Genomic DNA, 27273 nt, shown 5'->3' on the forward strand with positions numbered 1-27273 from the left:
GTGGCCCTACTTAATGGGTAACCATCAGGGCCTCAGAGGACAGCAAGGTGGAGTCAGGACACAGATGGCTGGCTGAGTTGCACGTCACATCCAGTTTGCCAAAGCGGGCTTAGGCTGGGGTGACAGAGGGGGTGTACCCGGGGCAAAGACATGCGAGGTTGCTATTTCTACACAAACTAGACAAAGAACATGAAGACTATGCATCAGAATCTGAGGGGCACAAAAAGGAAGGTGGCGAGGATTGGAAGGGTCACAGTAGTCAGGGCATTTAGGTCAGGACTGAATCCAACCGTGTGGTATTAGACTCCTTACTTCCTTCAGGTTCAAACCACGTGGAAGCACCAGCTTTCATTTTTAACGTGAAACTCATCACTTGGAGACTAATGTTCACAGACCATAATGGAACAAATAACATCACAAGAGAACTTGGTGTCCGTTTCATGATTTGACTTCTGCATGGTAATCCAGATCCAATTTTAATGAATCTAGCCATCCCTGGTACATAGATAGTTGCTTCCCACTAGAATGGAAGCTTCAAGAGGTCAAGGATATGTGTCCATCTTGTGCAGTCCTATATCCCCAGTACCCAGCCTGGTCCAAAGCAGTCACTTAATAAATAGGTTTGCAGAGTCCTTTCCAAGCCATCCTCTGAATGACTTAACTACCCACGAGGTCGGCAATACATATGTTACATTATTGCATTCTTTCTAGCAAACCAAAGCTCACAGGAATGAGGTGACTTTTCCAAGGTCGAAGAGTCAGAAAACACTCAGGAGCCAAGATTCACAGGAGACCTGGAACCCAGTTCCTCAAGCCCCTGACCCACGACACTTTCCATTATGACCTCTGCATCAGATTCAACCAGCTAACTGCGAAACGACACAGCACGCCCAAACAACCTAGAGTAACTAAGCACAACCTCTCTGCAGCCCAGTGACTCTCACTCTGGCATGAATCTGGTTGACCAACTGTGCAAGGAAAGGTCATGTTTAAAACAATGAAGTGATTCCTGGTCGAAAAACACATGCCCTGCACTTAACCAGCAACATAAATATAGAGACACAGACTGTCCTTTGATCTCAAATAAGGAGATTTCTCTACCAAAAACATGTAGCTCCCCAACGCTTCTGGAAACTGCAGGATCTGACTAGCTCTGTCCAGGTCTCACTGGCGATGGCCAGTCTGCAGCTTCCCTGAGCAGCATCTGGAGTGACAAGTCACTCTGCAAACTTGGCTGCGGGGACCACGTCTTAAGGGAGAGGCCATTAGCCACCTGGGTCCCATACAGACAATTAAAATTGGAGCTATCCCCAAAGGGAAAGGGCAGAAGAAATTTGACTGGGTCTTTGTCATGCCTATGATACCCCAAAGAACACCAGTGTGAGGTTTTCTGAGAACTTGGCTCGGTTAATCCATTCTTCTGGTCTCTTGTCATTTTTATTCCTCTGCCTTCTTTTTCTCTTCCGACCCTCCCTCAATTTATAATCTTGGATGTTTCTGTATGTCTCCATGACCCCCTCAAAGGAAAAGCATGATATCAATCTAATAGAAATAAATGTTAATATTCATGTGGATACTTAATACCCAAACCCTTGATGAGTGAGCCATGTGGGGAGAGGGCAGTATATTATTTCAGGCTAGCTCAAAGTTACTGTGTAGGAAACTCAAAAGGAGACGGCTTCAGATCCTGAAGCTAGTAGAAAAAGACAGTTCAGGAGGCTGGGCCCCGCCACTAACTAGTGGTCATAGGACTCATCCTATTTCCTTATCTACAAAATAGCAAAATAGCAAAATTAGCTCAAAGCTATTTCATTTAAGTGCATTAAAATAATGGCCGATACTTGGCTACCACACATTATATGTCAGTCTGTTGTGAATGCTTTACATTCGTTAACTGATTTAATCCTCTCGACAACCTTATGAAGTAGATACTATTATTACCCCATTTTATAGATGGGCAAACACAGGCACAGAGGAGGTAAAAGACTTGCCCAAGTCCCCAGCTAATAAGTAGCAGAAGCAGGATTGGAACTCAGGCAGTCTGGCCATAGGGTCTGTGTGCAAACCACTGTGTTGTCCCGTGGGATAGGTAGGTATTCCAGCATTCCAAAAAGAGGGGAATTATAGCAGTGTGAATTCAAGTCACTTTCACTGCAGTACCAACCATCACCAAGTACCCCAGAGTTAATAACCCACTGAGACTATTCAAACACCAATTAATACTCCCTTATAAACATTCTCTCCAAAGAGTATCATTAAGCTATTCATTTAGAGGAGCTCAGAAGGGTATTAGCAGCCCATCGTACAGCTGACTTCGGTCTGTTGATCCTAAATGTTGTAAATAAAGAGAATTTCTAAGAAGTGCCTTTTTAATAAGGCACATTTGTTTCCTGGAAAATTTTACTCTTGTCAGCTAAACTCCCAAGCAATTTGGCTCTGCTTTATAGCTTAAGGGAGTATATATTTATTATCTGATTCAATTAGTTTATTGTTTTCTTTCTGGAAAGTTTGGTCCCGGATATGCACTGTGTGATGTGAGCCACAAGATGGTGCTCTAATATAGGAGATGAACTACTGAGCGTCCCTCCAGAGCAGATCACTAGCATTTTAGAAACAGAAACATTCTCCCCGACTTGATCACAGGACACTCAACTCTTGCAAAGCACTGTGCTCATATCTCCCGTCTGGCTGCAAACGTTTCTGCACACTTACTTTCGGAGGAAATCTTCCAAACCCTGACGGCGTTGATCTACATGCTGGCGATTGTTCATGTTGAAAAATAGGTTTTTAGATGGAAGTTCTGGCAGTTGTCTTATGAGAAAGAAAAAAAAATGCTTTTAATCATCCAATTAAGGTGGTTTCGTTACAGAAATCCCTCAAGATGAAAGCAAACTGTGCATGATAATTATCACACAACTATTATATACATGTTATATGGTTATATTATATAATAAGGGTGTGAGAAAATCAATTAACTTAAACAAAAAAAAACATTTTTGAGGACTTCCATGGTCAATACTCATACAAGTCGGTATAATTCAAGTGATAAATTTTGAATTCAGATGCAGTAGTCAAAAAAAACTAACTAAAGCTATATATTGCGATCAAGAAGAACGCCTACGCAATCCTTCGTATTTTATATATCTTAATACATGTCAAATTTTTAATTGAAGTATAGTTGATTTACAATACTGTGTTAGTTTCAGGTGTTTTCCATTGTTTTTCAGATTGTTTTCCATTATAGGTTATTACAAGATATTGAATATAGTTCCCTGTGCTATACAGTAAACCACTGTTGTTTATTTTATATATAGCGGCATGTCAAATTTTAAAATATTGAATATAATAATAAGGTCCCTCAATATACTCTTTAAATCACTTACACCAGTAATGCATTACTTTGGAGTCTCTGCCTCAGCCACACAAATTCTCTATATCTTCTTCGTACACAGGATGTTTTCATTGTAAAACACATGCTATTGGTCTGTTTAAAGAAAACAAAAAATATAAGCCTCACTTGAGGAAAAAATGCTTTTCTTATATCTATAACTCCCTATATGCCCCCCAATATTCATCTAAAGTAGGATTTTAAAAATCAAAAATACATTTGCATTTATGCAAGACTCAAATAGTGCACATAACCCACCAATATAGCATCCATGAAGACAGCTGGGGTGACATAAATGAGCAGTGTTGTCCTGGGGCAAGGCATGACCCTGCCCTTCCCTGAGTCCTGAAGTAGCTTCCTGCTCACCTATTAGCACTCCCTTCAGAGACAAATCATAAACATTAAACAAATCCTGAAGAATAAATGACCAATAAGAGCTCAGGGTCATCCACTGCATTCAACCCCATCCATCCATCCGTGGAGAAGCCTTTGGGGATTAGAAACACCTTCTCTTGGTCCTTCACATGACATCGCAGAAGCTGTTGTGTCCTTGATATGGCCATCGCCGCAGATCACACAAATCACCCAGAATCCTGAAATCACTTTTAAACAAGAGTTCAGCATTTCCCTTCTCTACTTAGATGTGCAAGGAAGCGTGATCAAGTAAAAAGAGACATGTGGTGCACAGGACGAGTATGTGCATGGAGGACCCAAATTCTAGTCCTGGCTCTGCTATAAGGCAAGTCACTTCAACTCCAGTTCCCTGAATGGTAAAATGGGGATGAAATAGTACATCCCAATTTCACAGGGTTGTTGTTATTAGGACCGATAATATGCACATGGCAAATGTTATCTCTTAATAGTATTATTAGTTACTGGACATTGGTTTCCTTCCAGCTACCTTAAGGCAAACTTAGAAAAAGCCACCCTCAGAGTCCCTACCCAAAGCAAAACAGCAATGCTTCTCCTTTGGGTAAACACAAGGCTGGTAAATATGTGTGTTTCTCCTTTCTGTAAAACCAGAGACTGGCTTATTTGTCTGTTGGTTTTGTAAGAAGATCTCTATTCTACCTATTAATTTCAAATTTCTATTTTATAATCTTTACACTGCCAAATGGGAAATTGTTTTGCCCCCAAGATTTATATCATTTCAAAAACTGTTATCAACCTACCACTTAATAAGCACCCAGCCGCTGTTTTCCTTGGAAAGTGTCAGGGATGGTGCACATTAGTTCCTAACCGTTCCCATGAAATGTATGGCACAGTTCCTGGTATTCCTGAACTTCCTAAAATTCAGAGAACCTCAGGATGCAGAGAGGTTAAGAGACTTGCCCCCAAAAAACTTATTGGTCTAAATCCTGTCATGGACGATATGGCAGAAAAAGCACTGGATGGAGTCTGTGGCACAATACTAACGTTGTGGGACTGGTGGCGCAGTGGTTGAGAATCCGCCTGCCAGTGCAGGGGACACAGGTTCGAGCCCTGGTCCGGGAAGATCCCACATGCCGCGGAGCAACTAAGCCCGTGTGCCACAACTACTGAGCCTGTGGTCTAGAGCCCACGAGCCACAACTACTGAGCCCGCGTGCCACAACTACCAAAGCCCGCGTGCCTAGAGCCTGTGCTCTGCAACAAGAGAAGCCACCGCAATGAGAAGCCTGCACACTGCAACGAAGAGTAGGCCCCGCTCCCCGCAACCAGAGAAAGCCTGCACACAGCAACAAAGACCCAACGCAGCCATAAATAAATAAGTAAAATAAATTTATTAAAAAAATAATAATAATGTTGTGTGTGTGGATTTCAAAGCACACCAGGGCCTCCCTCTAACGTGACCCTTAGGGACTCAGGCAGCAGGCCGTTTACTCCAGAATTCGTGCCCTAACAAGGCCTGGGTGAGTATCCTCTCAGTGCTCTCTCCCCAGAGAGGACCAGGCCACTGCAGGGCCTCTTGAACCTCAGGCAGAGGTGGAGTTCAGTTCAACTGCCTTTCATTTCTCTGCTCAGAATCACTGTGCATGCAATAACTGGAGATCCATCTGGTGCTTACACCAGACAAAGGTCTATCTATAAGTCCTTCATTTGCAGGACAAGCTCAGGAGAGGATATATGAAGGACCACCCACCTTGACAGTCCACTAGTTTAAAATTCCAAGTAAATGCTACAACTTCGGAGTTGCCTGGTATCATTTCCCTTGAGGTTAATTTAAGTGCGTTAAACACCAGCTTCTCTACCTGCAAAGCTCTATGGGTACAGCATCTAAATGAGGGTAACAAGAACTCTCCAGTCTCCCCACCCATTCCTAATCGTACAACAATACGATTAGAGGTAGAAGAGGTAGAAGCCTCTTCAGGATCGGGCTACACTGAGATCACTAATTTATCAAGTTCCTCTACTAGTTGCTTGCTTCTGCTATCTATCAAGCCAAGAACATTTATTCCTTGTCAATTTATAAGCATCTCAGAGAAACACCAGAGCCGCCACCAAATAACATGTGTGGAACCCATTATTTCTGGTTTTAGATGGACATTTCTGAATTCACGTCATATTATTTATGTAGAAGAGAAGGATCTATACTTTCATTAACTTCCTGAAGATAATTAAATTTCATACCTACTAAAGTGTGTCATAAGGACCCACAAATTTTTTAGAGGGAGTCAAAAGGCAACTAAAGAATTTCATTTCGTTTTCAAATGCTTAGTCTTACACACTTGTGTTATAATTTTCCACACAGAATGCATATCTGGTGTGACCTCATGAGTAAAACGAAAACAAAATCAAAATACAAGGCGTACCCTGGCCATGGGCTTCAACACAATCATCAAAGAAAACAGTTCTGAGTTTTTACTTTATTTTCCAAGTTGGGGAACTTTGAAAGAAAAAAGGGAAGAGAGGAGAAAAAAGAGAAGTTTTGTGGGTGGTATCTGGGTACCCAATATACCAATGTAGCTATTAACAATGTGAAGATCAAAGGATGGCTAAATTTTATCTCACCTGTTCTATACAGAGTCACAGATAAAATCTGAGCCCATTTCTATGCTCTCAAGAAAAGTCTGGACTAAATTACACAAAAGAAGTGACTATCTTCATGATCAAGGGCCAATAAACTATATACATCTGTGGGCCAAATCCAGCCGCCACCTGTCTTCACTAATAAATTTTTATTGGAACACAATTACACTCATTCATTTATGTATTGTTTATGGCTACTTTCACCCTACAACAACAGAGCTGAGTAATTTTGAGAGTCTGTATGGCCCACAAAGCCAAAGATATTTACTACCTGGCCTTTTACAGAAAAAGATTGCTGACCCTCATTCAAGATAATCAGAGGAGGCGACACACCACACAACACTGTTCAAGAGATTATGATACAGTACTATTTCCAAGTAAAGTAAATCATTTCTAGTTATTTACTTATCTTAATTACTCAGAATTGAGACTAAGGCAAAATAATTCCATATATTCATTTCCTACTTTCCTGTTCTACATATAAAACACTGCACATCTCTTTTCCAGAGAACACTACGTCCTCTCAAAACCTAAGATTTATCAGGCAATATAGTCTCCAGAAATATGCTATAACAGATCATAAAGAAATACCATTAATGAGCTATAGAAACTCTTTCTGAATTTTAGATGTATTCACATCTTCATACATGAAGGCAATAAATATTAAAATATTAACAAAGGTACAATAAGGAATTAAAATAAACAACTTTAGGAACCATCGTACTACTTCATTTAAGAGACAAGCACTGATTGTAATCATTCAAATTCAGTTCTTTGAATTAGAAAATTTTTTATAAATTTCAATTATAAGTATATCATAGTATCCCATCAAATGTATGCTACCTAAAAATTACTGTGATTTCTATGGACTACTGACGGCATACTTACATGAATACATATCTCATAGTCAATATAAGAATGCCAGAAGTCCTCCTTCTGAATCCTAGGATCTCGAACCCAAACACTTACAAATTCCTGTAAAGGCATCACAAGCAAAGAAATAGGTTTCAGAATGGCAAGTAGGGCTAAGAAGGGCTGAGAGAAATGACTGTACAAGAACAAAACTGAAATAAACTTTAACCGATGTGGTTGTAATCCTTTAAAAAACAAGAAGTTAATGAATCAAGCACCACAGGAAGTCTAAAAAAACGCTGTTGCCACAAATGGAATTTTTACAATAACGCAAAACTGAGCTGGGTGCACTTTTGGATAGTTTTACAGGTTATGTGAAGACAATAAGAACAGATACTCTAAAACTGATTTTTAATTTTGCATCATGAAAAATAGGTTCACATTTTTATCCAGTTGTAAAAGTGGTCATTTCTTACTTTCTTCATTTCTCTGAATTAAAACTATAGGCCCTGCCTACTAAATCACTTGCTAGAACACAAGAAAGAGTGACAAAGGCCATGTGAAAAGCAAGCAAGGAGAGCTGAAAATGACGTTGTGTGTGCACCCCAACTTCCTGAGAATAAGCACTACTAACTTAGTAACAGAAAGATGAGCGCCTTTGACACCCTCTTCTATTTTTAAAATATACCTTCCCGTGTAGTTAATCATTTCATCTTCATAACAACCTCATGTTATAGATAAGAGTTAGAAAAGTTAAAAAAAAATACAAAGTAGATCATTTTGTTCCTCTTTAAAGATAGTAAGAACAGGAAATGGGGGTAAAATTTCAAATACAATATTTTTTTAAAGTGCCCTTCATTAAATCAGCTCAATTTTAAAATATGAAAACGTACCACAAAAAAAGTGTTATGTTTGGCACAACAATTCATTGCTAACTGAATTTCATTTTAAATATTTTAACTTTTTGTTTTGAAAAAAGACTTCAGGGCTGAAATTTTAGGCATTCCTCACTGCTTTGCTTTGGCACATCTGAAAAGCAGGCCGTCAGCACTCTACAGCAGAAGAAGAAAAAAGATCATGAGGTTTTCTGGACAGAGCACCTCCATTCTGTTATGCAGATAATAAAATGAGAATTTTTCAGGACAGAGGATTAAGAGAGAAGGAGAAAAATAGTCCACATTCCCTTAAATCGCTTTTGCCACCTATCAAGTTCGCCTTCTAAAGTAATGCTTTGCTCTTGCATTGGACACTTCTGCCCCACTGCTTGCCCTCAGTATATATACAGGGATGATGAGTTAATGTTCCAGAAAGTCTTATTTTAAAATCTTTTCATTATGTATTCTTAAAGTCATTTAGAAGACAGACAATAAAAACAAGACAACAATATAACAATACTCTAAACGTTTTGGCCATTTTTTCTTAAAAGCATATTCTAAATTATAAGAGGGACTGTAAAGACAATTGTTAGTAAGAAGCCCTCTTACATATAGCGTGATTGGGTCAGGGTAAAGTAGATCCTGCCCAGAGGTGGAAATGAAACAGAACCCAGGCACCCTGCCCTTAGTGCGTGTGTGTGCGTGTGTGTGTGTGTCTGTGTGTAACTCATTTTCCCAGAGTGCTTTTCACACATCCATAGTTCTTAGAAAGAGTGAATCAATCACCAATGAATCAATGAACAGAAGGACAAATAGGTCAGGAATAGGAGAGAAGACCAGAATCCAGGGTAGACCACATCTAACCCTCCAAATGCCCCCAGCACACTCAGGGCAAGGGAGAATGTTGACAAGGGCTGACAAGGTTATCCTACCCCCGTTAAGCCAGCCTAAGGGAGAAGGCTGCTAGTCATCAGGTCACATGTAAGCCACACTCCCTCACAGGGTGCTGGCAGTTCCACTTTTCCACTGGAGAGGCAGAAGTTCTTGAATATCCCACAGGGGAAATTAAATATTTCCAACAGCTCAATGTTCCATATTAACAGTAGAAGATATGCACCTGTTACTGAAATAGTGGGCCTCCACTCAGGCAAAACAAAAATGAAAAGACAAAGAAATGCATTTGTCAATTTTCTACAAACCTGTCATTTAAAAAAAGGTTTCTGAACTAAAATTATAAAGTCCACAATTACCACAGCATCACAGACCCCTTGAACACTCAACATATTATTAATTGAAGATGGTAGTAATGACAAATAGTTCTCAAAAAAATCAGGACTTTTTCCCCTGTATCTGTTCGCTACTGTCTAACTACTGACATCTACACTTTGAGTAACATGTCCCTTTTCATGGAAAGAGCACTGAAATTGTGGTCACAAGACCAGGGGTAAATTCTGATTCACTTACTTCCTAAATTATGAACTTATCCACTGAGCCTCCGCTTCTACATCAGGAAAATAGGAATGATGCCTGTCCGGCCCATCTCAACTGCTGGTTAGGAGGATCAAATTAAAAAATACCTGTGAGAGCACTGGGAAAATTTTCATTAAGTGCTACATGAAAGTCAACGATTATTACGTAGAAAGGAAAATGCTTATAAACCCAGAGCACAGAGGTCTTCCCATAGACCTTGGCAATAAGCAATTCAGAAAAGCTAATCCAGATGTCTACCTTTTTTTAAGTAAAAATTGATTAATTTAAGAACCTAGTTGCAAACACTTTAATACTGTCATTTCTCAGTGAAAGGCAGAGTGACCTAAAGATTTCACAGAAATTGCTTGGAGCAGGCCCCTCATGATATGTGTAAAAGGAATGAACATCCTAATGAACACTGTAGATTCTACAGTAAAGAATCTACTTTCCTCATCTTAGTGGATTGTAATTCTTGGATTGTACCATTCTTATTACTCATTATGACTAATCTTTATGTAGGAAAGATATGTTGAAAACATATTCTAAAGCCATGCTGGAAAAAGAATCCCCTAAGAACACAGCAATGCACTTTAAATGAACGCTCAACATTAACTGTGGAGCTAAGGCTGCAAACGCTTTTTCAATCCTGAAAATCTTTAACTTGGTTGAAGTGCGAAATGGCGAACTTTCTTCCTTCTCGTTCCCTTCAACGTTGCTGTTGCCCTGAGAGCCATCCCAGGCTGCTGTTCTTCACACCCTGTTAGGATTCCAGGATGACCTCATCCGAACATATGGTTTCAAGTGCTCAGCGTGAGCTGATGATTCTCTCTCCATCCCAGTCCAGGCATCTCCCCACGTATCCAGGCTTCTGCCTAGACAGCTCACTGGGAAATCCCACAAGCACAAAGAATCCACGCCCTTCCCACATCCTCCTCTTCATCTCATCCCCAGCAACCCCAGCCAGAAACCCAGAGTCCCCAGACTTCTCTATCTGACTCACTGACCACGTCCTCCAGATTCACCCTTCTTTGACCCACCCACAACTCTATTCCCTCTGTGAGTGCTTTGACCCAAGGACTGCTTGCCCAACATTAATGCATGGGCTGCTAATTGATCCCTGGGCCCGTAATTCAGCCCCCACACTAAAACAAGAATGGCTCCAAAGCACACATCTGATGGTGTCGTTTTCCTGCTGAAAATCCTACAAAACCTGCCCCATAACCTTCAAGACCAAGTTCAAACTCTGTAGTTAGCACAATATATAGCCTTTCATGATTTTTCACTCTCCTAATCTCCAAAGGCGAAGCTTACATCCCCATACACAGCATGCAATTTCACACCTGCACGCCTTTGAACATGCTGTTCTCTCTGCCTGCACTGCTGTCCTCACCCCAGTTTCTGCTTTTTCCTTCATCGCCATCATCTGGTTCTTTCTTTTATTTTCTGCTAACTCCAATCCATTTTCAAAAGGCAACTCAGTCTCTAGAAATCCTTCTGGAATTCCTCTGGAAATCCTCAGATTCACCCAGTCTGATTAATTTGACTCTACTCCAAGCCCCTACTGTCTCTGGGCAGACCTTGGGCATCCTCCCTCTTCACCGTGCCTTACTGCACTGTAATGACCTGCAGGCCTCCTCCACTAGATGCTAAGCTCCTTTAGGGTAGCTTAGGCTGTCCAGCATGACTTGAGCGCCTGGCACACCCAATGCAGTCCATTAATATCATTTAATGAATAAATGCATGTCTGCAGGAATAAATGAACTGGCTTCAGGAAAAAAAAAAAGATGAGATCAAACTTCAACTGAAATAAAAACCTCATCCACTTGGGTTCTTGGACTCCATGAATTAATGATGTTATTTAGCAGCTGGTCTAAAGTTTATCTTAATTTAACAAACCCCTTCCTCTAAGGGTGTGCCAATTAACAGCACGTGGCTACAAGAGCAATGTTTAAGGTCTATGAGAATCAACTGTTTTCAAGCACCCTAAAGAACTCCAGAAGCACCTATTTCCATAGAAATAATTGAAAATCATTCTGAGAGCACCAGTAACTTGAGTCTCCTAAGACTTGTACCAGACAACGATTTGTTTGCATAGTTGGAGTTAAAATATGTACTTGAAAGTAATAAAAGTACATTTATTTTAAAATATTCTATAATTCAGATGGGCCCCCCTCCCCCAATCTGCAATTAGTAGGAATTAGTGAAGTTTCAGGATACTTCCAGCTACGAATAGCACACCCAGGAAGCCAAGGTTCACCTGTAATCTCTTAATTAGACGCATCCCTCATGATGCTGCCCACCATCCTTCAAAGGAATGTTGACAGCCTGTCAGCCACAAAGGACAGCTCCAAGTTCCATAACTAGAATCGTATGGATTTCCTATGAAAATTGCTTCAGTAGCAGCAGTTAGTCAATTTAATAACCTTATTAAACACTTTAATGACTTCTTGGGCCTAATGATTATATCTAGTATGAAGGAAGAAATCAGGCAGAGTAGAATTAAAAATTTAAGCTAACTGATCCCTACTGTTCTCCATGTGAAAACAAACTTCTGAAGAAAGAGAACTGTACTCTTTGAAAGTCTAGTTCCTGTGTTGTCTTATAATAATCACTCTTCAATTTCAGTGTACCCCCTTCCCTCCCCAACTTCCACCCCAGTTCAACCTTTATCCATCTACCTCATCTTTTTTTCCTTAGCCCTGATATATGAGAATAAATCAACAATAAAATTAACCATACTGAACAAGGCATGTGCATGTGCCAGGCACTGTGGTAAGTGTTTTATACATGTTTTCCTTTAATCTTTACGACAATCCTAAGAGGTCAGTAATATTATCACCCCCCTTTTTACAGATAAGAAAAATAAGGCTTCTTAAGCTTAAGCAACTGGCCCAAAGTCAAATGGCCAACAGACTGAGCTAGGTTTCAAACTCTGGTCTGCCTTGCTCCAAAACCTGTGCTCTCAAACATGTTCTACTGGGTGCTTCTTTAACAATAAATAATAAATCTCCGATTTCACTATATTTCCAATTTCACCAAAGTGCATTATTTTGGAGGGGAAAAAATTATTTTCTTGCTATTAGCTAAAACATCAATTCAAACAACATGTTCTTCTGAAACTCTGTCCCACTAGCTTCTCAAAGGCCTTGTATTTCATTTTTATATCTGTAGCACCAAGCACAGTATTGGCACTCATTAGTAAGTGCTCATGAAATGTCTGAGAATTAACCAACTGATTGTAAGAAGATTCAAAACCAAAGGATGTACAGGTTCTGTATGCTGAAAACTATAAGATGCTATTGAAAGAAATCGAAGAAGTATACACTTCTTTGTATATATCTGTGTAAGTATATTCTATACTGTGTTCATGTATTGGAAGAGTCAACATAGTAAAGAGATAAATTCTCCCCAAATTGATCTATAAGTTTAATGCAATTCCTGTAAAAATCCCAGCCAGATTTTTGAAGACACAGCTGACCTTATTCTAAAATTTACATGGAAAGGAAAAGACCCTAGAATAGTCAAAATAATTCTGAAAGAGAATAAAGTGGGAGGAATCCTTCTTCCTTATGTTAAGGCTTACTATACAGCTATAGTAATCAGGATAGTGTGGTATGGGTAGAGGGGCACAGGTCAATGGAACAGAACAGAAAACCCAGAAATAGACTTATGCAAATATGCCCAACTGATTTTAGACAAGGGTGTAAAAACAAGTCAATGGAGGAGAGATAGCCTTTTCAACAAGTGGTTCTGGACCAACTGGACATCCCAGGCCAAAAGAGGAATCCTGACCTGAACTTTGCCCCTTACGTAAAAATTAACTCAAAATGGACCGTAGATTTAAATGGAAACATAAAACCATAAAACCTTTAGAAAAAAACATAGGAGAAAATCTTTGCGACCTATGATTAGAGAGAGTTCTTAGACTTGACACCGAAATGATAATCCACGTAAGGAAAGAGAGCGAAATTAGACCTCGCCAAACCTAAAAAGCTTTGCTCTGCACCTCCTGTGAAGAGGTTGAAAAGAAAAATTACAGGCTGGAAAATATCTGCAAATCACTCATCCCTCAAAGGACTTGTAGCTAGAACACATAAAGAACTCAAAACTCAACATGTAAAAAAAACAAAGAATTCAATTAGAAAATAGGCAAAACACATGAAAAGGCATTTCACCAAGGAAGACATACAGATAGCAAACAAGCACATGAAAAGATGTTCAAGATCATTACCCATTAGGGGAAATGCAAATTAACACCACAGTGATATGTCACTACATACCTATCACAGTTTCTTCTATTTTTATAGTACAGTAAACATAACTGTGTGCTGACTGTAAAAATATTTATTCTTATTACAAAAAGATGAGTACAGACAAAAGCTAACAAACAAAGAATCTCTAGGTGTTAGTATTAGTTTTTCATAGCCTTGATGAGAATCTTCTACCACAAAAATGAAAACTTGTTTCATTGTATGCTCACTTTCTCAGGCCGTTTTTATCCTATTCCAAAGTATATACCCATTTTATATGTTTATGTATTTGAACTGGAGACTCATTCATTCAATTAAAATGCATTGAGTCCTGGTTCTGAGCGAGGCACTGACATTTAACCAATGTCTTATTCACCAGGGTTCTATCCAGGGCTCCCACATAACAATCTCAAAACTAAAATTTAGCCCCTTTCACACACACTACGTTCTCTACAAATAACATGCTTGAAAGGCAGAAGGAATGTATCAAGCAACCTTCCTTTATTTCCTAATAATATTTATGACAAATAACCTAAAAGACATCCTCCAAAGAATGTTTCTTGTCACTTTATAGCTTGGAGTGTGTTTAAATGCCGTTCCCTGGCAGTTTTGAACGATGACTTTTAAGAAAGCTTTTATTACGTCGGGATATATAGCTGTGAGTGAAATTCAACTAGGCCTGCCTTTTACATGACTTATAATAATTCATGATGTTATGAGTTCTTTACACAAGCAGTGTCCAGAATTAAGGAGAGTTACCTTTTTGTATTTCATAATACATTAGTGGAAAAAACTCATCTTTTACAACAAGAAATAATTACCAACCTGTGCTAAACTACACCACAAGGACACGATCAGCAAAATCCAGAATGTGAAAACATCTATAGGTCAAAAGATGCAGCTTCTTCAACAAATAAATTGCACAAGGGGGAAAATGGGCAGAATGAGAGGTTTTAAGCAATATATTAACCAAATGCAATGGGTAGTTCCTATTTGGATCAAGATTAGAACAACCAAATATACAATTTTTTTTTCAACGTAATCAGGGAGACTTGAACACTGACTATTTGATGATATGAAGGAATTAATGTTAATTATTTAAGGTATGATAATGTGGTTTGTTTCTAAGAAGGGTCATTTGTTATAAATGCATACTAAAATATTGACAGATGAAATTACACTATGCCTAAAATTCGTTTCAGATAATTCACTGTGTGGTAGCAGGAGGGAATGGGTGGCGGTGGGGCGATAGCTTGGTCATGAATTAATAATGTGTTAACTCTTGAACCCCCAGGTACATAAGGGCTCATTATATTAGTCTCTCTACTTTGTGTATGTTTAAAATTTATAATGAAAAGTTAAAACCAGTAAAGGAAGAGAAGGAAGGGAGGAAGGGAAGAAGGGAAGAGGTCATCTCAAGGGGACTGCTTTATGAAAAGAGACACATGTGGCACTTGAAAACGAAAGTAAGTCAGAAATATGAATCTGAAAGCGTTAACCATGAGTTCAACAGGTACTGACACCGTTAACATAATGACATCCCAATACTTATCTACCTTTGAAAAATAAGATTTTTTCATTATTATAAAAATAAAATATGTATGTGGTTAAAGAAAGAGAGAGAGATCATTTCAAGTACAGATGAGAACACCCTGAAAATGAAGTCCCCCTCCTACTGGACTTCCAGTTTCTTTTCAGCCTATCTAGGACTTTTACATACTTCTTCTATTATACACATAATTGGCACATATATGTATATATATGTGTGTGTATATACATGTATATATAATTTTTAATGCAAATGGGAGCACACTGTAAATACTGTTTTGTATTGATTTATTGATTTATTCATTGCACAGTCTTTTAGAAATCTTTATGTGTGAGCACGTATAATTCAATGTTATCTGTTTTAAAACTAACTGTTTTAGAGCAGTTTTAAATATACAGAAAAATTGTTCCAAGACAGTAGAGAATTCCCATGTATCCCATACCCAGTTTTCCCTATTATTACATCACGTCACATAGGCAGGGAGGAAAGGAGGAAGGAAGAACAAATTGAGTTTTGGGGATTGGGAAAGGGTCTTGTCTTGTCACTTCCCTTCAAAGTCCCCAGCATCGCAGGACACCAGGTGGAGGTGTTGCTTATGGGATATCCTTTGATGTTACTCACTGGTCCCAGCTCAGTCAGTTTCCAATCAGAAATCAATATTAAAACCATGCTTTCCTAGAGCAAGCCCAAAATGTTACCATCAATCAGTGTAAGTGTATCTTGAACACTTAAATGTTAAGCTTAGAGCCAACACGGCCAAAACAGCAGCACATCCTTCCCATCTCTCCCTGTAGGGCCCTGTGTGGCAGGGTCCTCACGGTGCCTGGAACCGTCCTGGGCCCACTTGGTTCTGCTCCACTCAAGGTATCTCCTGCCACGGAGTTGTAGATTTACTGTCACTCAAGTGTCAATAAATGCTAATTGCCATTATATCCAATACCAAGTATGTACATTTTGAAGGAGAAAAAACTCTTATACAAAAGGTATGAATCTCTAAAGGTAGAATTCAGCCATCATGATCCAGGAGAGTTGGGGAGACACACACACACACACACACACAGAGAAAAGAGGTTTCAGCCCACCCTTCCAGTCACATCACATATGTAGGACTATCCAACTTACACCAAGCAAGCCCTGGGCAGAGACACAAACACAGTTCCTTGGAGGGGCCAGAATGTCAGACTCCATGAAAGAGTGTAAACTGCTTATTTACATATCACATAAGATGAGCTCAATGTGGCTGAAGCCAAGGGTCCTTAGCGACGCAGGAAGATCAACCTGTTCATTCCGGGTGTTAGAATATAAAGAGAACGAAAACGGCTGGCTCCACACAAGACGCCGTCTGAAACGCGTTTCCTGTCACAGCCACCTGCCTTTTCATTAGGGTTCCGGGTTCTGTCTCATTAAACAGAAGAGTTGATTCAGTTGGGTCCACCTAATTATTCTTATTAAAATATGTAACCATAATATTTTAATTGTAAATTAAAGCGGCATGCATGAATGAATCTGAATTCATTTTAATTTTACAATGGCCTGATGCCAAGGCCTTTTTACGGGGAAGATCCATCAGCACAGATACTGCTCTCGTGGGAATTCAAACCAATGTGCAAATGGAACATGTTTAGCTAACAAGGGAGCCTCTCCCTCCCTGTTCTCCTCTCTCTAGATTTATTGCGGTAATAAAGCTATTTTAACAAGAGAGACTGCAATCGACTCCCCACTCTACCCACCCCCATCTTAAAAAAAAATATTTTTACCAAACTTCTAAACTGGCACTACCAGCTTAGGTAGAACCAAGATGTCAGTCCTGGGCCATTTGCATCTTGAACAAGGATGGTAACTGGGTATCAATTCACATGTCAACCTTACGATTAATTAGCAATGTCTCCTGTGGGCACCAAGTGCAAAGGGCTTACACACACACTGCCCCCCTGGTCTAGATTCTAGAACAATCAGGGATATTGCATTCAGCCTTGATATATGCAGTTAGGTGGGACTTGAATTATTTTCCACTAAACCACCACCAGCCACTAGGATATTTAAAGGCTCAGCCAAAACCTCCTCCACTTCTAACTGGCATTAACTACAGGGTGCTGATGGGGTAGCTGCTGAGATAAAAATATCTTGATAATGGAGGCTTTAGGAAAGCTTCCCCTTGACTTCTAAGCTGAGGCCTGAAAGATAAGGAGTCGTCAGCCTGTCAAGGTGGTGTGAAGGCTGGGGACAGAGATTATTCCAGGCAGTGGGAAAAACATCTGTGAAAGCCCAGGGGCCCAGGGCACACAGAGCAATCAAGTTTCCAGAATAAGGCGTGAGAAGGGTACTGGGTGGAGGGAGAAGCGGGAGACGAGCCTGGGGAAAGAAGCAGGGTCAGATCACACAGGGCCTTGGAAATCACACTGAGGAGTGTGGACTTTGTTCTAAGAGCAACGTAAGAGAAACCAAGAAATTCTGGCCACACATAGAAAATGAATTGATATGTGATGGACAGTAGTATGTTACGGTACATCCAGAATCTGGTCTTGCTGTGCTTATTTCTTGCTGACGGAGACTCAAGTATATTTCTGGGCATTATACCCCTTTCTCAACTTAACGGTATTTTCCTTTTCAATTGAAGGACTTTCCAGTTTAAAACTGCTTAATGTTATATTATTATTATATAATTAGTTATAATAAAGGACTTGTAAGGTCAATATAATGCTTTCTTTATGCAGTTGGTTAAAGTCTGTGTCTAGTTTTTATTAACTGAAATGAACTTTAAAAATCGTGATTAAATCAGCCAAAAAAAAAAAGCTTCTCATTGGAAAAACGTCTTTGTTGCTTTCATGGGGCGCTTTCTCCCCCCAAGAACAATTTTTAAAATGTGCCTCTGGAATAGTGCCGGCTGTCAGCACAGCTCCGCTCTCAGGCCAATACAGGTGTGTAGTGAAGCATTCAGCTTACCTGAAAGGAGGTCTGTCCTCTGCCCTTGGCTTCTGGGAGGTGATCTCTAGGCCCCTGGAATGTCTTGCCTGACAAGAGTATCTTTGTTTGCCTGGGTTTGGCCACTGGACAGTCTAACAATGTGAATATGACGGAGGCTTAGGGCCACGCTGTATCAGCTGTGACCTCTGGAGGAACTAGAGACTAAAGGTATTAGCCTGATCCCAGGAGGAGCAGACAAAAAGGTCGGCCATGCAGGCAAGATGAGCCCCAATAAAAACTCTGGACACCAAAGGCACAGGGGAGCTTCCCTGTGGAAATTATCACACACCGACTCCTTGTGGAGAGAATAAGCAGTAGCTCTGCATTTGGGCCCCTTCCCAACCTGGCCCTCTGCATCTCTCCCTTCAGCTGGTTCTAACTGGTATCCTTTCCCTGTAATAAACCATAACAGTGAGTATAACTGCTCTCAGTGAGTTCTGTGAGTCTTTCTTGTGAATTATCAAAACTGAAGATGGTCTGGGGAACCTCCAAATCTGAAATTGGTATCAGAAGTGAGGGCAGTGTGGAGGCTTGCAGTTTGGCCACCTTCACAGAGGAGGTATTTCCTGAAGCAAGCACCTTGGTCCCAGTACTGTTTAACACAGGGACAAGGAAGAAGCATGCCTGGTCTTCGTACTGGGTAGGGCCAAGAAGACTGCACGGATGCTGGGGAGTGGGGGTCAGGAGGTTCAGGAGGGCAGCTGCTTTGTTCTTTCATTAGCCCCCGTCTATGACGTCCTGTGGTATCTTGACTCTCCTCTACAGATTTATGGTCAGAGAATGAAGAACTAACCTGTAGTGAGTTAAAGGACGTGGATTATCTATTTGGGGATTTCTGATGACATACCTCTTTCTGCTGTTCTGGAAACATCTTCAACACAGGACACGATCGATCTGAAAAATAAGATACCAACACTCAGTGATTTGGAACCTCCATACAGGAGCAGATATGCCTCTCAGGACCTCCCACCCAGATCCCCCCTGAGAGCCCGCCCTCCCACAGTCTCTGAAAAGTATACCTGTGCTTCTCCCCTAACCCTGTCTCCTGCTGACCCAACCAAGGGGAACATCGGTCCACCTGGGAATTGGGAGTTTAGGCTACGGCAAGGCCAAGACAGCCAGATGATGACCGGCCCTCAAACTGAAGGCCAGGCAGGGTCAGGCTGGAGTTGGAGCCTTGGGGAAATCAGAGGAGGCTGGAGATGTTGGGGAGCAGAGGGCCATGAGGGGCAGCAGGGGATGCTGGTTGGCAGTGAGGTGAAGAGAATGGAAAAGGTTCCCAGCGATCCACCACTGAGAACAGCCCTGACGGTTTCACCAGCACCCAAGCTTTCAAGGAACAAGTCACTCCTGTGACATTTAAACTACTCCAGAGTTCAGATAAGAGATGGTGTGGCCCCAAGAGGGATGAAGATGGGAAACTTGATTCTGAGCCTCCAGTCAGTGCAGTCAGTCACTCGGCTGATTCCAGGCCCTGCATGTTCCTAAGACTGTCTATTGTTCCTTAAAACCCCACTTAGCTAGTTGGACTTAACACCTACTCCCTGCCAAAAAAAAAAAAAAAAAAAATGAATCCCCTCACTATATGCACATGTACTTTACAACAGAAAGGTGGCTATGGCTGCATGGTCACGATTTGCCTTTATTTTGATAATGTAAGTCTGACCCCACTTTCCAGATGATTATTATCATCCACAAGTATTTCCTGAGTCTCTACGAACATCCCTGGCACTGTAGGGAATACGAGGAAGTACGTGGGTGCTTCCCACGTGGTGGGTGTTGGGGAGGAGAACCCAGAGCAGGCAGAGGAAAGAACTCCCGAAGGAGGTGAGCGAGCTGTGCTGCCAAGGGGAAGGAAGGTCCTTTCAGCCAGAGTGAGTGAGCGAGCAAGAGGACCCACAGGGGAATTTCAAGGTTCACGGAAAGAGGAGGAAGAGGTGTGACAGTGGCATACACAGAGGATGGGGGAAAAGCGTGATGGACAATCCAGAGATGGGGACCAGGCCGGTTCAGCTGAGGGAAAGGCTTCATGGGAGGTGGGAAGCTGCCAAAAAGGTAGGTCTGCATCCTAACCTCCGGAACCTGTGAAGGTGATCTTATTTGGAAAAGGTGTCTTTGCAGGTGGGTGGGCCCCAAATCCAATGACAAGTGTCCTTCTTATAAGAGACAGAAGAGAAGAAATCATCCACACACAGAGGAGAAGGCCATGTGAAGATGGAGGCAGAGACTGGAGTGATGCAGCCACAAGCCAAGGACACCTGGGGTCACCAGAAGCTGGAAGAACAAGAAAGCCTTCTCTCCTAGAGCCAACGGAGGCAGCACAGTCCTGCCGACACCTTGATTTCAAATTTCTGGCCTCAGGAATGGTGAAGAGAATAAATTTCTGTTGTTTTAAGCCACAAAGTTTGTGGTAATTTCTTATGGCAGCCACAGGAAACTAATACAGAGAGGCTCTCTGGGGATTAGACTAGAAAGGTAGGCTGGGGACGTAGCTGGGGAAGGGGGAATTCATTCATTCACTCACTCACTCACTCGGTATTTATGTGCCACGTGCTGGAGTAGGAGTGGGACACACAGTGGAGGGCAGAGAAGACTCAGAGCTTACGAGATGACTTCATAAATATAGTATAGAAATGACAGAAAGGAAAGGAAAGGACAGCCTCTTGAAAGAACGGAAAGACTAAATGGGGAAGTGGGGGAGTGTCGCCTGGGAAGGCTGTACTGAGAAAGTGGCACTTAAGCTGAGGCCTGAAGGGCGGTGTCATTTAGCCAGGAAGGCTACAGGAGAAAGGCATTTTAAGCAGAGGGACTGGCGTGTGCAAAGGGGCGGAGGCTGGAAGGAGGAGCAGCTCGAGAGTTCAGGTTATTGAAGGAATCCCTGCATCGGCTGAAGGCTAGGCCATGGGTGACATCCATCCTGGGATTCTGCCGAAACACTGATCGGGTGGGTCCTTGACCCCAAGCCTCCACCCTTTCCAGATCGTCCTGCCAACTCCCACCCCTCTTCCCCGCTCCTGCCCCAGCTCTTCACCCCCATTACACAGCGTGTTGTGCAAGTCCCTGTTGGCATGAACCTCACTTGCATTATAATATTTGTATCTTCTCCTTCTCCCAGTTGACTGAATGTCTCCAACAAAGCACATCTGCATTTTCTTGTGTAAACTTCACAACCATTCTGTGAGGGAGATTTGAGTGTCCTCACTTTACAGGTAAGAAAACAGAAGGCTGGAGGGAGCAGGTTGCCCCAGGTCACACAGGGAGGGAGAGAGCTCAATTAGTCCAGTGTGAACTCAAGTCAGTCTGCTTCCCAGCCCAGGTCTTCCCATTGCCTGAGGCTGCCTCCATGACTGTGTGGCTGGACAAATGGTTCACATTTGGGGTCTTTAATTTAATTCTCCCCAAGGGACTTGAGCTTTTCACCCACCCCCACCCGAGGCAGGAGGATTCAACAGTTCTCACAGGGCATTGGCCACCTGAGATGCTAGAGACCAAGTCAAACTGTACAAATAGGAAGCTGAAAGTTTAAACTGGCTCCAAAACATCACAGAGAACACACAGTCAAGCTTTAATATTTTAAAGCTGAATAGAGGGATGGGGGTGTGGTTAGAGGGGAGAAGACTTTCATTTTCCACTCCATCCACTTCCACATTGTTTGAATTTTTCCAGTGAACACAAATTAATTTTACACTTTTTCAGGTAACAATCATTTAAAAATAAACACAATAATTCTATCAGAAGTATTAAAAAAGAAATGACAGGCCCAAAATGGAGACACCTGTGCCAAAACCAAGACTTAATACCTAACCAAACTGCCATTACAACCTTCCCCAGGAATGTAATCCCAACTAGAAAATGTGAAATTTTCAAGTCAGCACCGATTAGGTCACTCTTTTGATCCCCCCAAAGGAAGATGAGGTAACTCCTTCTGTCCCCCATAGGGAGGTTACCTAAGCCAGAAATAATCTTTTTTTTGTTTATGCTTGCCTTGCCTTTGAAAACCTCTCCCTCTCTGCAGCCCTCTGGAGCTCCCCTCTACTTGCTAGATGGGATGCTGCCCAATTCATGAATCGTTCAATAATGTTAATTAGATCTTTAAATCTACTTGGTTGAATTTTTGTTATTCAACAGGAGAAATAATGACTCAAACATAAATTATGGAAGATTTTTACTTGGTTGAATTTTTGTTATTCAACAGAAGAAATAATGACTCAAACATAAATTATGGAAGATTTTTACTTCATTATGGAAGATTTTCCTATGCAGATTCAAACATAGGAAAAGATGCTAGCTTTATAACTCAATAGAAAATGTCATCAGGTACTGGACCTTGCCATGGCATTTACTGATGAGGGGAAGGAGATTAAATGATAGCACCATAGAACGGTTTGAGAGAAAAGGTTAGATGTCTATAATTTAGCAAACAGAAGCCGCTAGTCAGAAACTGCCCCCTGATAAACTATGCCCTCCTGGTGGGTTGTAAAATTTTTCATTTGTTTAGATTTCCAAATTCCCCAGGCTAGCCCCTATGCCTGTCAAAATAATGGATATGGAGAATTCTTGCCTCACTGAAAGACTTACAGGAACCAGTGTGGAGATCTGATCCAAGCTAACCTTGAAACAGAAAGTAGAACGGTAGTTGCCAGGGCTGGGAGGAAGGGGAAATGGCGAGTTCTTGTTTAATGAGCATAGGGTTTCAGTTTTGCCAGATGAAAAAGGTCTGGAGACTTGTTACACAACAATGTGAATATACTCAACACTATTGAACTGTATGCTTAAAACAGGCAAAATGGTAAATTTTATGTTTCTTACCACAATTAAAAGTAACATTTTTTTAATAAAAAGGTCAATAATCTATTTTGAATGTTTAACCTTGCTGTAAGTGCAAATAAAAATGAGATGCCATATTTCTGTCTATCAAATTAGAATGTTTCTTCAATGAAATCCATTGCTGGCAAGCATCACAGGAAATGAGACTGAATGCTGCTGGTAGGAATGTGAGCTATTTCAATATTTCTCAAAGACAATTTGGCCATATGTTTCAAAAGCATTTTTTGTTTATTTATTTATTTTGCAGTACGCGGGCCTCTCACTGTTGTGGCCTCTCCCGTTGCGGAGCACAGGCTCCGGATGCGCAGGCTCAGCGGCCATGGCTCACGGGCCCAGCCACTCCGTGGCATGTGGGATCTTCCCGGACCGGGGCACGAACCCGTGTGCCCTGCATCGGCAGGCAGACTCTCAGCCACTGCGCCACCAGGGAAGCCCCGAAAGCATTTTTAAATTACTTATGTTCTTTGACTCAATTATTCCACATCTGGAATCTCAATGTAAAAAAACTGGTCAGACATGTGCAAATAATTTTTATATGAATGTTCACAATGCAGTATTTTTCATTTAAAAAATCAAATAAAATAGAAACCTAAATGTCCATAAGTAGTACACTAGGAAAAGTGAATTATGGTAGGGCTGCATAAGAGACCACCTCATAGCCATTCCAAATTATGTTACAGAAGAATACTAAATGATAGGGACTGTTCAAGAAGTATTAAGTGATCTTTTTACATATGTTTTTATTTCTTTACTTATTTATTTAAGAACCGAAGCCTACATGTGACAAGTCAACAGTGGTCATTTCTGTTTTATTTCCTTCTTTTCTGTATTTTTCCAGAAGTTTACAATGCGTTTGTTAAAGTAATAAAACCATGATGATATCACTTATATTCAGAATCTTAAAAGATGATACAAACGAACTTATTTACAAAACAGAAATAGACTCACAGACATAGAAAGCAAACTTACAGTTACCAAAGCGGGGGGAGGGATAAATTGGGAATTTGGTATTAACAGATACACACTACTATATATGAAATAGGTAGACAACAAGGATACTGTATAGCACAGGAAACTATATCAATATCTTGTAATAACCTATAATGGAAAAGAATCTGAAAATGTGTGTGTGTGTGTGTGTGTGTATGTGTGTGTGTGTGTGTGTGTATATATATGACTGAATCACTTTGTACACCTGAAACATTGTAAATCAACTACATCCCAATAAGAAAGTGGGAAAAGAAAAAGGAAACTATATATATATGGTTTTTTGCCATATGGCTCGGCATGCAGGATCTTAGTTCCCCAACCAGGCCTACAGCAGTGGAAGCACCAAGTCCTAACCACTGGACCACCAGGGAACTCCCAGAAAACCATATATTTTTAAAAAGATAGTAAACAATGTATTCAATTACTTTTATTATTCCCCCCTCCAAAAAAAACAAACAATAGTTAATTTCACTTTCAGTGTTTGTTTCATTTCCTCCTAAATGTTCAGCAATTTTTCTACTTAAATTTAAAAAATCACGGGCTTCTTACTTTCATCTGTACAAGGATATGACATCAGTGGGGTTATTTAAAATTCAAAGTTTAATTTAGTGCCAGTTTTCCCCAGACCTGCTCTCGGTCCTACCTATGTCCTTTGCAGGTCTGTAGTGGGGATAGGGGCGGGGCAGGGGGGGCTGGTATAGCCCTCCCAAATCTCCCCTAGGGGGAAGTTCTTGGCCAGGGTCTTGCTGGAGGGGTAGTTCTACAGGTAGCCCTGTTTTCTAGCACCTGGGGGCCCACCTCGGACACAGGAACCAGCATCAGTGATGGGCATCAGACTCCAGGGAGGCCCATGCACAGGTTAGCCAGGTGCCTGAGGCATGGCCTGGCATGGAAAGCAGGGATGGCTGGGCACCAGCTCCCTCCCAGCATTTAGACTAGGAAGCACCAAGACTAGGCAGTTCTCTGGGTCCTGAAGCTAGGAAATGATGATGAGAAAAGGGAGAGATAACGACGTCTTAACTGGAGTTCTAAGGGACCAGAGCTTATACTTAAACAGAAGCCATGACGTAAATAAAAGATCTCTTGAGATACTAAAGAAACTGGCCACCAGAAAAGTTGAATTACAGAAGCCCGCTTCAGCTGCTGATGTCCGCAGGGCTGCCTGGTGCCAGCGCCGTAACCCAGAGTTCTTACTTCCCCAGTGGCTTAAGTGCCCAGAGTCTCCTGGGTCCCCATGCACAGTGTCCTTACAATAAGCAACCCCGTACTCGAGGTAGCTTGAGGGAGATCCCAATTTGTGCAATCAAAAGAGCTCAACCAAAAAGAAAAAGAAAAAAGAGCTACACCAAAACATGAGAATGGATTGAAGTGGGGCAGCCATGCACTTTTGAGGAGGGCCGGCAAGGTGTGCAGAACCACGTGTAAATCAGGCCCAAGCTGTTCTTCCTCAGTCTGATCTTAGAACTTTAAAAAGGCAAAACCAAAATGGAAAAAAAAAAGCAGAAATCTGAAATTCAGTTAATGTTGGAAAGACAAATAAAATTACCATTAAAATTTTCCAGCATTTATCACACATACACAAAAATATATTAAAGAGGGTTAGCAGTCTAAAACAATACTGGTTCATAACACATAAAATAATGAAACCACTAACTTGCTAATCTCTATGATATAATCTCTACAATGGGTTCCATTTATGGTCATGAATATGATGCTAGGACAAATTTAGGGTTTGAAATCCAGAGACAAGAAAAAGAAAAAAAAAAGTGTACGTGTGTGTGTGTGTATATATATATATATATATATATATATATATATATATATATATAATTTTAGCATCACAACCATTTTGGTGGCATTTAGGAAAAATGCTACCTTAGATTTACAGATGCTCCGGACACAGGCAAGTGCATGTTGGGCCTGACTTCCACCTCCCTTCATACACACGCTAAGGAGAGCCACTGAGGGGAGAGCAAAACACAACTAGGATAAACAGAGGAAGGAAAAAAACCATAAACAGCAGATGTAAGAGAGAGGAGCAGACCGCTAGAGCAGACAGGCAGGTAACAACGGACTTTCTAACTTGTGCTGTGACATCCTCTTTCCTCACAAGAACCTTAACCTCCCAGATCAAATCCAAAAATATTTTTCACACTTCCCAAACGGTCTCCTTCCTTTTTTTATGCTACTAAGTTTCTCCTATTACTGATGCGTCTGGGCTACTCATTTTCCCCTTTTAGAAAAGCAGACAAGTCTCAGAAGTTGGGGGAGGGGTATTAGTAACTTAAATATTAATGTGAATTAGTCCAATCGGATTGCATTCCTATTAACCAAGAGTGATCAATCTTCAGCTACTCACTCTCCTCCCCCACCACACAAAACCATCGGCTTTTGGGGTTATGGAGTTCTTTGCAGTCTGATGTATCCCTCAGTGCCCTGCCACAGGACCATGAAAGACCTAAACACACAGCCTCCTAAAGAATGACAGAAAATGCCCTGCTCCTCTCTCCAGCCAACAGTTGGAGAGACATTTTTTTTAACTCTCCACTCACCCTACCCCTTCACGTGATAAGAAGACTTTGCAAAAGTATTACCACAAAAGTTCCCATCAAAACACTACCTGAAGAATAGCATCAAAAGAATAAAATACCTAGGATTAAATTTACCAAAAGTGCAAAACGTATACTCTGAAAACTACAAAACACTGTTGAAAGAAATTAAAGAAGATCTAAATAAATGGAAATACATCCCGTGTTCATGGATTGGAAAACTCAACATTATTAAGATGGCAAGTCTCCCCAAAATGATCTATAGATTCAGTGCAATTGATCAGAATCCCAGCTGAATTCTTTGTACAAATTGATAAACCGATTCTAAAATTCACATCTAATTGCAAGGGACCCAAAACAGCCAAAACAACCCTGAAAAAGAAGAACAAAGTAGGAGGACTCTCACTTCCTGATTTTAAAACTCGCTACAAAGCAATAGTACTCAAGACAGCGTGGGACCAGCACAAGGATAAACAAATAGACCAACAGAATAGAAATGACAGACCAGAAATAAACCCATATTTCTATGATCAACTGTTTTCATCAAGGGT

General features: G+C 41.0%; 1 protein-coding gene across 4 annotated transcripts in view; it reads right to left on the reverse strand.

Moving 5' to 3' along the window:
* Positions 1-27273, reverse strand: part of SNX10 (sorting nexin 10) — a 74119-nt gene that overhangs the window by 6569 nt on the left and 40277 nt on the right. For all 4 annotated transcript variants that reach the window (XM_030857387.2, XM_030857388.3, XM_060305482.2 and 1 more), the window contains exons 2-5: positions 19204-19250; positions 7285-7371; positions 3384-3484; positions 2713-2811 (exon numbers count right to left, since the gene is read on the reverse strand). In XM_030857387.2, coding sequence (XP_030713247.1) covers positions 2713-2811; positions 3384-3484; positions 7285-7371; positions 19204-19227 — 311 coding nt within the window. In that variant the 5' untranslated portion in view covers positions 19228-19250. The remainder of the gene's footprint in view (positions 1-2712; positions 2812-3383; positions 3485-7284; positions 7372-19203; positions 19251-27273) is intronic.

This window comes from Globicephala melas, chromosome 9, assembly GCF_963455315.2.
Source record: "Globicephala melas chromosome 9, mGloMel1.2, whole genome shotgun sequence".
In the NCBI taxonomy this organism is placed as follows: Eukaryota; Metazoa; Chordata; class Mammalia; order Artiodactyla; family Delphinidae; genus Globicephala; species Globicephala melas.